Raw genomic sequence first — 15,884 nt, 5'->3', positions numbered from 1 at the left:
ACTGAGCCTGCCCTCCCATCTTCACACAAAGCCTGGCGCCTGCTCCCCAAACCCGGCCAGTGGCCTGTGTCCCCCCTGGAGAGCCCCCCGGGGCTCCTGAGGGGGGGTCCCCCATAGCCAGTGTCCCTGCCATGGTGTCAGCCATGGGCTCCAAGAGCTACAAGCCAGGAAAGCTGCTCTGCTGATGTCAGGTCACTTAAAATAGAATTCCAAATGAGCAGCCTCATTAGGCGTCTAAAATTAGCATTCCTCCCCAGCATGTGCGCCTCCGCGGGGGTCCGGGGAACACCGCAGCCGGACGGCAGCTCCCGCACACCTAGGACAGGAAGACCAGGCCAAATTGCAAAGGGGGGGCGGGGGGGAGGCAGAGACCCTGGGTGCTGTGAGCCCGGGGGCTGGGCTAGCCCAAACCGGTTTGGCTCAGTGGATAGTGTGTCGGCCTGCGGACTGAAAGGTCCCAGGTTCGATTCCGGTCAAGGGCATGTACCTTGGTTGCGGGCACATCCTCAGTAGAGGTTGTGCAGGAGGCAGCTGATCGATGATTCTCTCTCATCAATGTTTCTAACTCTCTATCCCTCTCTCTTCCTCTCTGTAAAAAATCAATAAAATATATATATATAAAAAAAAAGATGTGGGCTTTGGGCTCTGCTGGGGGTGGGGGGGCAGAAAGCTGGGGCTCAGAGCAGTTGGAGGGAGGGGTCCTGGCAGCTTGAAGGGGTCCTAGAGCTGTTGGATTTTGCCTCCCGGGGTCTGGCTGTGCTGGCTCTTTTCTCCTCCGGAAAGGGACACCCAGTTCCCTGTGTGTGTGTGTGGGTGGGGGGGGGTTGGGGGCAGAGCAGCAAGCAGCCCTGAGTGACCCCCAGCCTGTACTAAGGAAGTACAGAGCCCCCACTTCTTCCTTAGTACAGGCCGGGGGTCACTCAGGGCTGCTTGCTGCTTTGTGACAGCCCCCCCCCCCCCCCCCCCCCGCTCAGGTCCTGCCCAGAAAGGTGGACCTGGGCACCCCCACACACACAGCTGTTCTCTGGCTGAGGCCAGGCACTATGACTGTGGAGGCTAAGGGGTGGGTGGAAGGGAGGGGGGGGGGGGGCGGCCCCTGCACCCTTAGGAAGCCCTGGGGCGCGATCCCCCTGCCCTCATTAGAGAGGTATTTATTAACTTCTGCCGCTCCTGGCCATTGACTGAGTTCTTGTCTACATTATCAGCTCATGTAAATTCATTATCCTAACAGCTGGGAACGAGCTGTGGCGTGAAGGCCAATGATGGATGAGGGCCGGGGCTGGGGCGCCCAGGGAGGCAGGGCCCTCCTCTCTCCCCTCGTACAAGCTCCCCGGGTACATCAGACTCCTCAGAAGCAGGCGCTGGTTTCCGTGGCCTCCCGGCCTTCTCATTTGCATCCCAGGCTGGTGTCTCCAGACAGGGCCTCCTGCCCCCTCCGCTGTCCCCGCTGTCCCCTTCCCGGAGGAGAAAAGAGCCAGCACAGCCAGACCCCCGGAGGCAAAATCCAACAGCTCCGGGCCCCTTCAAGCCGCCAGGACCCCTCCAACCGCTCTGAGCCCCAGCTTTCTGTCCCGTGTGCACCCCCCCACACACACACACAGAGCCCAAAGCCCACGTCCTTTGGCCAGAGGCTGAGGGCAGGGAGAGGGAAGCCCCGGGCTCAAGGCACCCACGGGTGACCAAAGCCGAGGGTCTGGGGAGGCGGGATGGCCGCGCAGCCTTGGACCCCGGGGGAGGCGTGGGCCTCTTCTGCTCCCTCTGACACACCGCCGTGTCTTTAATCCAGACTTTCCTCTCTCTGCCTGCGTTCTCAACATGACCAGAAGCGGCCCAAAGCTTAAAAAAAAAAAAAAAAAAAAAAAAAAAAAAAAAGGGTAAAAAAAGAAAGGAAGATCCGAGTGTGAGGGGCGGGCCTGCTGGAACACCCAGGGCGTTTTCCGGGATCCCACCTTGCCCTGTGTTCTCCCGCACAGACCCCGTGGGGTGCACGCCACCCAAAGGCTCCCAGCTGCAGGGTTTAGAGCAGGGAGGAGGCCCCACCCCCTCCCCCACGGAGGGGAGCGTGGTCCGGGCTCGGCTCCCTCGCCGCCCGCCTGCCCGCCTCCGTGGAGGAGCCTTATTAATCAGCACTCAGCCTCCCGCGCTCCCTCCCTCCCGGCCTCCTGTGGACCCCATAATTACCACTTCCTTTCATCCCTGCTCTTCCCGGCTCCAGACCTCAGGCCTGCTCCCTCCATGCTCTGTAATTACAAGCTAATAGCCGAGATGAATTTTCTGCTGGCTCCCGGTTCAAGCACCAATCCGCCCGGCCCCTGACGGCCCCCCCTGGGGTAATTACACCCCGCGAGGCCGGGCCCAGCGGGGCCTCGCGTCCGGGCCGGTGCGCAATCTGGACGTGCGTTCTCTAATCACCCCTCTTGGTAATTTTTCATTACCGCAGAGAGAAATGTTTGTGAACAAATACAGGGCGTCCCCCCCTGGCTCGGGGCCCCCGTGCCCCCACCTACAGGGGGATGGATGCTTCTGGCGCCTTCACGGGGCCCGGTCGCCCCCTACGGAGACCGGGCGGGAGGCTGTGCGCGCGGCCACGTGATCTCGGGAGCATGAGTGGCTTCATAATAAATTCATTATTATATTTGCCTTGGGGTGTTCCGCGCTCACTCGCACGAAACCATTTTTCTCGGGGGCGGGGAGGAGGCTGGGAGAGCGGGGGAGGGCCTCCAGCTCCCGGAGGCACAGGGGTGGCCTGCGGGGGCCTTCACGTCCCTTTTCTACTAAGGACACCCTCCCTCCCTCAGGTGGCAGGCTTCTAAGGGCAGACTGGGGCCTTCCCCTTGGCCCGGGTCCCTGAACTGGGATCACTCCCCGCGGCTGAGGCCCTGTGTCGCCGGCAGGCAGAGCCGAGGCCTGCGGTGACTGCCGGAGCAGGAGGGGGCCCGGCAGATGGCCCGGACCCTGACCTGGAACCAGAGAGCTGGACCCAGAGGACATAAGAGGGGAAGGAGGAAGAGGAAAGACGGGAGGGGGAGTGTGTGTGGGGGGGGAGAAGGCCAGGGGAGAAGAGGGAGGGGGAGAAAGGAGGGAGGCAGAGAGAGAACAGGGAGGGAGAGGAGAGAGGCGGAGAGAAAAGAGGAAGGGGCAGAAAGGCGGGAGGCGGGAGGCCAGTCTGTGTGTCTGCATGGGACCCCGGCCCCGGAGTGGAATGAATAACAAGGCCGCTCATTTCACAACAAGGTTGCTGTCCTCCCCGTGGCGCGGACCTGTCACTCAGCAGCACTTATTAAGTCACCACAGAATGCTGAAGGCGGGAGCTCATGAGCAGACAGTGTCTGCCAGACCCTAATCGATGGGAACGGGAGCCCACCCCCAGGAGCAAGTCTACCCCCACCCCCCAGAGCTGGCACCACAGGGTGAGGTGTTGGCAAAGCTAATTCCGGGGTCACCAGGGAACTGTGAGTGGGTCTGGCCCAGGCCCCAGGATGCCCCCACGGTGGCAACAAATGGGGGTTGATGGGGGCAACATTTGAGCTATCAGGAGAGACCCCTAGGGTGTCACTCAATGCGAGGGCACCATGTGGGAGGGGGGAGGAGGAGAGGGGTGGGCAGGGGAGGGAGGGGCAGATCCACAGGGCTCAAGACCCAGGCTGCTGCTTCACGGCGGGAGGTGTCCTGGGTAGGAGCCACAGAGTGGCGGCAAGGACAGTGATGGGTGCAGGGCTGGCGCCCAGGGCAGCCCGCTGACAGAGGCCTCCAGGGACAGCCTAGGGGTTGAGGTTCAAGGCCACAGATGCCTGGGAGTCCCAGAGGTTCCGGTGGAGGCGGAGGACAGAAGTCAGGCAACAGATGGCAGCGACATTTGACAGATTATTCTAAGCTGTTGAGTCTGGAGCAGCCTGGGCAGGACAGATGAAGGGCTCAGAGCAGCAGCTCGGGGGGTGGCAGGGCCGTCCTGGGAGGGGTGGGGAGAGGTGGAAACCAGCAGCCTCGGGGCCTGGAAGGGCCTGAAGCCTCGAGGAGGAGAACAATAAAGATAAGGAAAGGCTGTGAGGCCAGGTCACTGTTGCAGCCCAGCATCCTGAACCCCCGGAGCCATTCCCTGGGAGCCACTCCCTAACAACCAGTTGCTCATTCTAGAACACTTTGCCCCGAGCATCAGCTACCCTCCCTAAAAAATGCCATGAACAGACCCTACCGGACAGGAGGTCAGGCAAGCTACCCAGAGTCACACTGAACCCAGAGAGCCAAGCACTGATCCAGACGGCCCGATTCCCACCCGTCCATCACCCCCACATCCAATGTGCCCGGTTCAGTGGTCCCAGGGCCAAGGAGCCCCTACCATGAGTGTATCCTGCCTCTTGCGCCCACTCTACAGATGCGTAAACCAAGGCTGGGAGAGGGTCACACCCTTGTCTCAGGTGGCATCCTAAGAGGCCGAGGAGCCGGGATGGGAACCCAGTTTTCCTTGCTGCTGAACTGGAATTGTCCTTTTGAAAATGAGAAGACACTGGAAAGGACCTCCCCACTCCCCCCCCCGCAAGCACACACACCAAGGGTAACCTCCCATTTCGCAGACCCCAGTCCTGTGGGAGCGTCCACCTGTGCACTGCCCCCATGTTACAGAGCACCAGTGAGCACCAGAGATGACACAAAGCCAGGCTGTAAAGATGAAAACCTGGCCCTGGGACCTCCCGCTACCCCGATCCCCACACTCCTGCCTCGAATCCCTGCTGGGGCCACAGCAGGCCTAGGACACAGCCTGGCAGCGACCAGGGTGAGCTCGTGGCACCTGAGCTAACCAGGCCACCTCCGGGCAGAGCCTCGCTCACAAAGCGGCCCTTTCTTTCAGAGACTCCGGAGGTGCGGAGTGCAGGAAGCGGGCGGGGGGGTCAAAGGTGTCCGATGCGGACGGGAGGCCCCAAGGGAGAGGAACCCAGCCTGGCCAGGAAGTGGACACTGACTGTCTCCCAGTTTCCACAGAGCTGCCGGCGGGCCAGGGCCAGCAGGTGGGGAAACAGGCCAGGAGGGCAGGGGTCGGGGCCAGGTCCTTCCTATAACCCGACTGGGGAAAGCAGCAGAGGCTGCTGCCTGGCCAGTCCCAGCTACACCCCCCTTCCCCCTCCCCACTTCTTGCTTTTTCCCTGCAGAGGCAGCTGGGCCCAGGAATCTGAGTTCAAACAGCTCCCGCCCATCCCTCTGAAAGAAGCTCCTCCGGCAGAGAGCTCTGCCGTGTACCCATCGGAAGGGCACTGTGCCTCCGACAGGGAGTGCAGGCTGACCAACGCCGTCGGCGGCTGTGCGGCGTGGGCATTCTCCCCCTGGCTCCCCAGCCCTAAGGTGCTCAGCGGCAGAACAGAGACCAGCACACACACCAGCCACCTCTTCCCAGGCGACGAGACTCAATGTGGGAAAGGGTGCCGCCTGCATCCCTGTTTGGGCAGGCTGGGAGCTTAGAATCCCAAATGGCAGGCACCCCCCGGAGTGAGTCGGGGGACTGGATGGATCACTGGTTAGAAAACCAGCCAGATGACCCATTTGCTGCATGGCCAAGCTCAGTGTCTAGCATTCCTGAGGGGGAAGACCGGACGGGAGAAGGCAGGGAAAGCCAAGCAGGCCTCCTCTAACCCACAGATCTTTTTTATTTGCCCTGAAGGGGTGTTGTTTTAAGTGCAAATCAATGGAAACAAACTTAAAATGAAGATTTCCAGTTTCTCTTAAAAAATCAGAAGCCGCAAAACCATGATCTGGAGAGTGGCCGTTGTCCCTGAGCTGTCCCTGAGCCTCCAGCTTGCCAGAGTCCCCGCCACTCCGCCACTCCCTGTCACCTCTGCTGGTCTGCTTGCTCAATGCCACGCGGCCGCCCTGTGGGCTCAGGCGATGAACAGCATCTGGAGGAACTTAACACAATACAGCAGCTGGGACCCTCGGCGCACATGTCAACATCTGAATTCAATCCAGACTCGGGGGAGAGGTCATGGCCTCCACCCTCAGCCGTGGGGCCGAGGGCCATCGGGCGGGAGGCCGTGATCCTGGCACGTGCCAACCGCAGGCGGGTCTCGCCTGTATCAAAGCCAGTTCACTCAGCCCGGCCGGCAAGGCTCAGTGGCTGAGCACCGACCTATGAACCAGGAGGTCACGGTTCGATTCCTGGTCATGCATGGCACATGCCCAGGGTTGCGAGCTCGATCCCCAGTGGGGGTCCTGCAGGAGGCAGCAAATCAATGATTCTCTCTCATCATGGATGTTTCTCTCTCTCTCCTCCCTTCCTATCTGAAATCAGTAAATAAGTAAAATTAAAAAAATTTTTTTTTCTTAAAGAAAGTTCATTCAAGCCGAAACCGGTTTGGCTCAGTGGTAGAGCGTCGGTCTGCGGACTGAAAGGTCCCGGGTTCGATTCCGGTCAAGGGCATGTACGTTGGCTGCGGGCACATCCCCAGTAGGGGATGTGCAGGAGGCGGCTGGTCGATGTTTCTCTCTCATCGACGTTTCTGGCTCTCTGTCTTTCTCCCTTCCTCTCTGCAAAAAGCAATAAAATATATTTAAAAAAAAAAAAATAGTTCATTCAAGCCAGGGCCAGCCTCAAATTATAAAATGGTTTTTGCTTTTGCCAAAAGGTCCATTCTCAAGATGGTACGCAGACCAGACCTTTTACCAGAAAAATACTCCTACTGAGTTAATTCTGTATACAGTTTTACTAAGGTCACAGAAGCCCACCTGTAAACCCCACGGACATGTGAGGCATCCATGGTTACAGACGCCTATGACATGGATTCTTTACACGCCAAACCCCGAGCATTGACACCCTCTCCTCACACGTTCTGCCCACACTGAGCGGACACAGGGTATCAGAGGTAAGACTCAGAAAACTCTAAGTCCTTTCATGATGTTTCTTCACCGGGGCTCATGTGTCGTCTTCAAAGCCCTGGGTACCATGCCCACGTCAGTAAACATCCCACTAAAGAAAGACCAAGTGCCCTCTAGCCGAAATGGGCTGCGGAACAGAGCCTTCGGGCCAAAGCCTGCAGAGCAGACACAAACGATGAGTTCTGAGCTCCTTAGTCCCAACTGTGCCACAGGCCCAGCAGGCTGGTCAGTCACCTTCTTCCGGCAACACAGTCTGTCTGTCCCCAGTTGCCTGGGTCTAAATAATTTTGGGCTCCGCTCAAAAATAAACATCCCCCTTAGCTCCCACTGGGACCTTGGAAGGTTCCAGGAACCCTGGCAGGACGTTCAGATCCGAAAGCGGTCTCTCAGGTGCTGCCCCAAAACAGGTAACCAAATTCTCTCGGGTCATACCTTGGAGCCACCCAGTCCACCCCAAGACCCGCTGTGGATGCAATAAGGGCCTCAAGCACAGCACTTACTGGATGTAGGGTTTTCCTCCCCTCTTGGAGGGTCCAGGGGCACAGAGACGCCGATTAGCCAGAATGGGGCAGGTCAATAAAGGTCTGGGTGACTGGCTGCAGTTGGGCAGGCAATGCATCCTCACAACTGCTCCCTGAGCTCCCAGCAGCTCCCTAAGGGGCTCAGGCCTTCCCACCCTTCCTCCTCTCCGAGCCCCTGTGAGCCTGCCCACGCGGGCTTGTGAGGGCATTGCCACCAATGGTGCAGACCCTGTTGGTAGATGTGAAACGAAATCCCGAAGTCCACTGAGGGCCCTGGCTGCAGACATCCTGACACCCCACTGACACCCCCCCCCCCCCCGCCCCGCTCCCACCAGACACAAGACAGCTGGGGAGAGGAACACAGTTCTACCAGTTCCAACGTGGGAACCAGCTAGTTAGTTAAAATGCACTCCCTGTGCCTCAGGTACAGGCTCAGGGCCTGGCATCCCCACCAAGGAGCCCTTCTTAGTCTTACAAAGTCTTGTAAGACATATATTTAGGCCTACTTTTAGCAACTGGCTATTTATACTTCTATGGTTAAAAAAAATAAAGTAAAAGGCCTGAGGGTCGGTCTCTAAAACATACCACCTCAGCCCACACCTTGGCTTCCCCTGAGGGCCATGCAGGGTCCAGGAGAAATTCTTTAAAAACCCGGAGGCCAAGGGCAGAGTGGTGAGGGGGCAGGGAATGATCAGAGCACCTCATCCTCTGGGCGGAAGTCCCTCCAGTGTTCCCATCTGACCAGTTTGGGACACCAGTCAGTTTTACCCGTATTCAACTTTGTGAGCACAGCAGCGGCCGTGTCTCGCGAGTAGTAAAAAGCCACACATCACAAGCAAAGAGAGTTACAAAACTGCGCTCAGAGCACAGGGGGAATTCAGTAGGATGAATCCACTCATCCCTTGGTCTTCTGTTCTCTCTCTACTATTACCAGCTGTCTGACTTCAGGCAGGGAGAGGAGCCCCAGGGGACCCCCGTTTCTCCTGGCTAGCGGTTATGGGGACAACCCTGACCTTGAACGTCAGACCCATCTCAAGGGCAGACGAAACAGAGAGTGAGGCCACACAACCAGGGACATGCCCACCTGGTTGCTATAGCCGGGAGACAGCTCATTAACCCAGATCAAGACCTGCCGTGGCATAGACAGCCACACCGTGGGATGGCGTCACACGAAGGCATCTGTCCTTCTTGTTACCAAAGGGCTGAGTGGGCACGTCAGGGTGCCCGGGACCCCAGGAGTGACGGCTGGAGTGAGCACAAAGGCAGGCCTCTCCCCTTCGGCTTGACACACAGGTTTTCCTTCGGGACGGCTTAACCTGTCCCACATCAATACTGCCCTGACCAACGCTCGTGGATCAATTTCTTTCATTGTTGCCGGTGGCCACAGACCTATCATCTGAGCACACTGAGGGCAGGGCTGGGGGAGGGGCAGCAGTGTGAAAAAGTGCCTCCCTCCTCCCAGACCCGGGGTGCAGCCACCAGGGTGGCTGAGAAAGGTACGTGTGCATGGGCATGTGCAAGCGTGTACGCACAAGTACGGTTTTGGGACCCTGGCAGCAGGGGCTAATTTGGCACCTGGAGCCTTTGGGTCATGGTGGGGAAAGCGGCAGCAGCCCCTCCCCACCTCAAACACTGCAGGCTGCAGGCTCAGGGGCTCGGGTAGTCCTCTGGGCCTCTGAAGTTAAAATGCCAGGATACCAGAGTTACGGAGGTCAAGGATGAACGGCTGGCCCTCCGTATTGGCAGGACTGAACCCACGAATGCAGCGAAGGCTTCTCTATCTCCACGGGCCACAGCTGGGAGGACTGCTACAGGGGGAGGGTCTATGTCATCATCTGTCCCTGTGGGATGCCCCCACCCAGCTCTGGCAGCCTCAGAGCCACTGCAACGTGCAATTCCTCATGCACACGTCAAGTTCTCCAGCTGGAGGAACCGGTTCCGGAATTAGAAGGTCTGGCCGGCACGCCAGACAGACACAGAAGCCACATGTCCAAATATAACTCTGCACTTGCAGGCCCTTTAGCAGAAAGGCTCCGGCTCACCTGGGCCAGGTAAGGAGCGTTACCGTCAGGCTGTTACCTCCGGTTCGTACCAAGGCCAGAGCCACCCAGGGACCTGGCCGTGGGTTGTGGGTAATCAGAAGCCTCCATGCCCACTGTGTTTTTCCACTGCCGCCCCTAGCGAAGCGAGGGCGCCTGGTCCCAGGCTCTAGCTCACTGGGTCGCCCCAATCGATTCTGGGGTAGAGAGAGCAGATTCTGGCTTCCCAGGGGGAGAAACTGCTTACCCCCTCCCCAGAGCAGAAGGCCCTCCTAGCTCACGTCTGACTGCAGTCACCTGGGGCGGGGAATTATAAACACAGACATCTGGGCCCCACACCCTAAAAATGCGAGCTTAACTGGTCACAAGTCCAGCCTGGGCCTGGGGGTTCCCCCGGTGATTTTGAAGTGCAGCCAAGAATAAACACTCTTTTCTCAGCTGAAAGTCACCTGTCAGAAAACCCCAGGCCCCGCTGGAGCCCCACAAGGCCTCAGCGCCAGCCAGCTCTCCTCTGTTCCACAGATGCTTGCAAACGCCCTGCCCTCCCCTTCGCGCCCTCCCACTTTCCTTGCGGGAGCTTCCCCCGTGAACTTGGGAACCTGCTCAAAGCATCAGGAGGGGAGGGCCGGGGCCCGGGACAGGGACCCCTGGGATTTGAAGCTGCTGGAAAATTCCAGATACAGAAGCAGCCTGAGCAAAGACACGGCCAGGATCAAGAGTCTGAAGGCCCGTGGCTCCACCTGGCAGGTGCTAGCGAAGAGGCTGGTGGGGCGGAAGCTGCAGACGGGAGGTTCAAGTGCCCCAGGACTCTGGACACACTCCCGTGTTACCTGCCGGTGCACCTCCCAGCAGCCAGTGCAGGCTGGGTTCACAGGAGGCGCTCGATAAAGTCTCGCCGCCAAGAACACTCTGAAACACCGCCTCCCGCCTGTGGTCTTGGCTGGGGAGAAAGACCAGCGCGGGGAAGTGGAGCCAGCAGCTCAGAGACCCACTGGCTCTCCGCGAGAGGGGAGGAATTCAGCCTAGAAGGGTGGTTGGTCCTCAGCGCAGTGACCACACGAACTGTCACCCCCAGTGTGGGTCCCTGCAGGTTCAAAACACGGCTCTCCTACAACCAGGGGAGGGGGCAGGCGGCCTCACGCAGCCTTGTGGCTTGGAGACTGCCGTGTTGCCATAACAGAGGCAATTAACGTGCTCTACCACCCAGCCCCAGCCTGGTGTGGACTCCACGTAACCCAGGCTGGGAATTCCAAGCCTTCAGATGGGGCCAGGAAAAACCGGCCTTGCTAGCTGACTCCACAAGCCCCTGCGAGTTCCTGGGGCAAGGAGAGAGGCAGCAGCCACGTCTTGCTCACCTTCGTTCTTTTGGCAAAGCAGGTAGGAGCTGTCAGTACCCACCCCTTACGTAGGGGCCGGGACCTAAGAGCAGGGGAAGGCGGGCACCTCAGAGGGCTGGGGAGGTCTCTAGCTTGCAGATGCAGGACACAGGTTGGCCACAGAGAGGTGCTATGGAGACTCTGCTCACAGGGCAGGCAGCTTCTCTTCTGAAACCACAAGGCTCTCTTCGACCTGTTAGTAGCCCCTGAACCTCCCCGAGACAGGGAAGTCACTGGCAGCTGGAGGACAGTTTTGCAAAGGCCACAGGAGCTCCCAAAGGAGCCCAATCCTTGCTGTGAGCTCTGGTGCCGGCCCCCACGGGCCTGGGCCTGGGTTTACTCATCTGTCAGGGGACTGGTTCTGGGCCCGGTCTGTGCGTTAGAGTCACCTGGGGGAGCGTTGAGAACCCCTCCTCTGGCTTAACTGCGTTTGCGAAGATGTGGTCACCAGCAGTTTTCGAAAACCAAGTCGGGGGAATCTATCAATCCTTTTCAACTCTGACAAGCTGGGCTTCTGAAAGCTGTCGCCTGCAGGTCAGGACGTGCGCTGCGGGGAACAGCCTGTTGGCCTCGTTCAGAGCCTGGCCCCGCAGATATGACTGTGACTGGAACCGGGACAGGCCGCCTAAGGCAGGGCTGACCCCAGCCGGGTCCCACCTGGCTGCTCGCCCCGGGGCTCACAGAAAGAACACCGCCAAGTGTCAAAACTCTGGCTGGTTCTAGCTGCCCCATTTCCCCTCCTCTCCGGCAGCCTCCTGCTTCCAGACAAAGCGACAAAAGCCAACCCCCCACAGGCCATCAGGGCCCCCATACCTCGCCTCCCACCCCCACCCCTGGCAGGGGCTTTGCCGGTTCAGGCCGTTGTGACGTTATCAGTGCAGTTGCTTTGGCAGAGACCGCCTCCTGGGTGCTGCCTAGTCCTCCGGGGCGGGGTGGCACCTCCCCAGCGCAGAGAGCAGCTGGGATGACACACAGCTGCCAGTCGGAGCCCGCACCCTGGGCCCCTCACCCGTGGCGTGGCCCGGCTGAGTCAGGTGGCAGCCTGCGCCTCAGGTTCTGCCATCCTTGCGGGTGGAGGTGGCCCATAAACACAGGATGAGCCACGCTTGCGTGCCTCAAGCCTAAGTAACATGGAGGGATGCCCAGAGGCGGGCTGCTCACCTGCCCCCCCCCTTCAGGATAACCCCCCATCCCTTGCCTTTTAAGAATCCCAGGGGTAGGGCCCAAGTAGCCAACTGGGTACCTATTTCAGTGTCCCACCAAGGCCTTCAGCCCCTCCATCCCAGTCTTCTGGAGAGCCAGGAGGTTCCCACGAAGCCTTTTGTTCCGGCCCCTTTACAAAAGGAACCCCCCTTTTTTCTTTTCATCGGGTGGTCCCTCCCAGCTTTTTGGTTTCCAAACCCTAACCTGTGTGGGCCCCAGATAAGGCGCCGCAGGGGTTAACAAGGGTTCAGTGTATGTAGACGCACTCTGGAGACAAAGGCTAGTTTACAAACAAGAGCCAAAGGGACTCAAGCCCGGCTGGTCTCCACCACCCAGCTGGGGGCCGGCAGGTGCTCCGGGCCGGGGCACAGCCCTCAGAACGTCAAGGGCAGCGCTCCAGCGGCCCCCCCAGCCCATCGCGGGGAGGGGGCCGGGCCCTCCGCCCCATGAAGTGGGGAGTGGAGCGCATCCCTTCCCCCAATCCAAGGAACCCTTTTCCCGCGACCTGAGCCTGGAGCCTAAGGGATCCCCCTTTCCCCCCACCCGGAGCTCCGGAGGAGGAGGGGCGCGGAGCCGGAAGGGGAAGGTGGGAGGGCAAGCCCGACGCCCGCTCCGCCTCCGCGAAGGGAATTTAATTAGCCTGCCGGCGAGGCGGGCGGGCAGCCGGGGAGGTGTCTCTGCTGCTGCTGCAATATAATTGAATCGGCTCCACTCGGTCGGGCCCTTCGCCGCCCATCAGCGCCGCCGCCCGCCCGGGAGGGCTGGGGGCGGGGAGGCGCATCCAGGCGGAGCAGGAAGGGCTGGGGAGGGAAGGGAAAAAGGGCAGTGCGAGCGGGGGGCGGCGGATGCGATCACCCTCCCACCTCCGAGCCCGGGCAGCCATCTTCGGAAAGCGAAGGGGCAGGGAACCGCTCCGATGAGGCGGGGAGGAGGGAGGAGGGAGGAGAGAAGTGGCCGGCCCGGGCGCGCCCTGGGGAGGCAGGGCGCGGGGGTCGGAGACCCGGGAGGCTGCAGCCCCGCCCTCCAGGCGGTCTCCCCACTCCGAGGCGAGGGGGAGGGGAGCAAGACAAAAAAAGCCTAAGCCGCGAGGCCCCAGCGGGCGAACCGCTTCTCCCCTCTCCCGCCCCCCCCCGGACCCCCCCACGCGGCTGCCGCCGCCAGCACCTGCCGCGCCCCCCCCCCCTTGTCCCCTCCGCCGCCGCCACAAAGTTTTCACTCCGGCTCCCGAGCGCCGACAGCTCCCCCAGAGCCCTCGCGGGGCGCCCCCCTCCGCTCCCCGCTCGCCCCGAGGCGCCCCTCACCGAACGCGGCGACCCAGCGCGCGCCCCGCGGGGGCCCGTGTCCCGGCCCGGGGCCAGGCCGCCTAGGCTGCGACCCGCGGGTGGCGGGTGGCGGGGGGGGCTCTGGTCGCCTGCCCGCCCGCTCCCTCTTATCAGGGCTCACACTCCGGGGGAAGTTGCCCGGGAGCCGTTGGCGGCCACCCCCGCGGAACCCGCAAACTTGGAGAGGAGACGCTGGGGGACGTGGGGAGGAGGAGGGGGAGGACGGGAAGACCCCCCCCCCCCGCGCCCCGTCCCCTGCCCTGCCCGCCGCTCTCACCTTTCATGCCAGGGCCCCGCCGCTCCGCCTCGGCGGACACATGCTGGAGCCACCGCCGTCCAGTGTTTGTCTAAACTGCTTATCTCACCCCGGGCTGCGCGGCGGCGGCGGCGGCGGCGGCTTGGGCCGCTGGGGAGGGAGGTGGAGCTTCCGGGGCCCCGGCCAAGAAACACCTGCTGCTGCTGCCGCGGCGGCCGCGGAGGACACACCCAGCGCGACGCCGCCCCCTCCGGGCCGCGGGCGGGCTCGCTCCCGGCGCCCTGACCCCGGCGGCGGCGGTGTCGGGTTTCAGCCGCAAACACGCGCGCGCGCGCACCGACGGGCGCCGGGGACACTGGCGCGCGGGCGCACCCCCTCCCCCGCCGGGCCGGCCAGGTGAGCCGAGGACACCGGCGGCAGGTAGGAGAAGTGCCGCCCTCAGGTTCCCGGGGGGGCCCCCTGGCTCCACGGCTCAGAGGTGTCCGAGACCAGCCGCTGGGTCCCCAAAGCGGGGCGCAGTCACTTCCAACAAGCCCGCCACGGGAGCAGCGCCCTCGCGTGCCTGGGGACCGCTTCCCCGGCGCCCAGAGCAGTGCCTGGCGCAATGGACGATCGGGCAAACTCACATGCTCTGGAGAGCGACTTTCGGGGCGTGTTGGCAGGGGGAGGGGCACGAGATAGGCTGTGTGCATGTATCCCTCCACCCCCCCCCCCCCCCGCAAATGCGTGACCCTGTTGCCCCACCATGAAAGGGTTGAATGTTAAGAACTTGGCCTCTGCACCTTCCTCCCAAAATTCTAGGCACTAGCCCCTCTCCTGTGTGTGTGTATGTTTTTTAATCCTTTTTTAATCCTCACCCGACTGTATTTTTTTCCATTGATTTCTAGAGAAAGTGGAAGTGAGGGAGGAGGGGGAGTGAGAACAACACATGGGGCTGGGGAACCCGCGAGGAACGCGCCCTTGCCCGGGAATCGAACCCGCAGAGGTCCACGCTCTAACCATTGAACAACCGGTCCGCCCCCCGCCTCCCTCCTCTTTAAGTAACTTTTGGGAAGGCCACAATGTCCTCCTCGCGGCCGGAGAGTCCCCGGAGGAGGCGCCGCTCAGCCAGAGAGATCATTAAGTAGCTGGGGTTGCGGTCAGAGGCGAGGCCGCCCGCCTCCAGAAACTGGCAAGGCCCACTGGGCCTGCGGCCCCGGCGCAGCGCCTCCCTGCTCCTGGCACCCCCGCACCCTACCTCACCCAGGCACTTGACGGACTGGAATGACTCAGGGAGCGTCCTGGCATTCCTAGGCACCCACGGGCGGCACAGCGGGTGACGGCGGGCCCCGGCCTCCCCGGCCTCACCCCGCCCCCGCTCACACCCCTCCCCCGCTGGCCAGTGCCACCCGGGAGCCAGGAGCCAGGCCCCCACCCCCCACCCCGCCCGCCTCCCGCCCCCCGCCCCCCGCGTCTCCAGGAAGCGCCTGGTTCATGCCGCAGGCTTCCTGCAGAGACAAACCCGACCTCGGCGTGTTCCAGCGCCCCGGGCCCTGACCCGGAGCGGCCAACGCTCTCGGCGAGGCCTCGATGCCCCCGGGTCTCCTCCTCGCACAGCCTCCTTTGAAAACCCTCTCTAATCTACAGCTTGCATGCATGCTTCTAAGCGGGGAGAGAAACAAGCACACCCCCGCCCCCCCAAGCGGCAGCCCAAGCGCCGCGCTGCGGGTTTCAACTTTCCGCGCCTGGTGCCAGCCCGCGCTCCTGCCAGCCCCAAACCTGCCCCGGGACATGCCCGCGCCGCGCTTGGCAGGAGCTCACGCTGCCGTCCCCGCGGGCCCAGTCACCCCCGCTCTCCGCCCGCCCTCCCTCCCTCCCTCCGCCTCCCCGCGCCAGCCCGGACTGCGATGGGAGGGAGGGAGCGCTGGGCGCCTGCCACCCCCATCCATCTGTTCCCGGGGACGCTGGCGGGCCTGGAGCACTGGGGCCCACGCCAGCGCGGTGCAGAACCCGCCGGGGTGCCCGCTGGGGGTCGAGGGGCGCCCCCAAGCCGCCCACTGTCCTGGCCCACACCTTAGACCGAGTGCATGCTGGGGCATTTGGGAGTGGGGGCGCACACGGCCGGACTCCCGCCTTGCACAAGGCTCCTGGCCGACCACAAACGAAAAGGGAAACGGACTCGGGGGGCCGTTACTAGGTCCTACCTGCGGGCTCCAGCCATTCCTGGCAGGGCGCGGGGAGAGCGCCTCCCCGTCACCACCCACCTCGCTCTGTTGGGTCTTGGCCTCCTCTGATGCTTCTATGTACCCACCTCCCGTAATTCATAC

At 62.0% G+C, this 15,884-nt stretch overlaps 1 protein-coding gene across 12 annotated transcripts in view; it reads right to left on the bottom strand.

The window, feature by feature from the left end:
* GSE1 (Gse1 coiled-coil protein) overlaps positions 1-15,884 on the bottom strand; it is a 408,579-nt gene that overhangs the window by 40,719 nt on the left and 351,976 nt on the right. Inside the window, exon 1 of one of the 12 annotated variants that reach the window (XM_084905549.1) lies at positions 13,600-13,759. The exons of 10 other annotated variants lie outside the window; for them this stretch is intronic. In XM_084905549.1, coding sequence (XP_084761675.1) covers positions 13,600-13,606 — 7 coding nt within the window. In that variant the 5' untranslated portion in view covers positions 13,607-13,759. Of the gene's footprint in view, positions 1-13,599; positions 13,760-15,884 lie in introns of those variants that run through there. One more of the 12 variants, XM_084905542.1, reaches the window with a different exon arrangement.

This window comes from Pipistrellus hanaki, assembly GCF_964339955.1.
Source record: "Pipistrellus hanaki genome assembly, chromosome: 15".
In the NCBI taxonomy this organism is placed as follows: Eukaryota; Metazoa; Chordata; class Mammalia; order Chiroptera; family Vespertilionidae; genus Pipistrellus; species Pipistrellus hanaki.
This window is presented reverse-complemented; position numbering and strand designations above follow the sequence as displayed.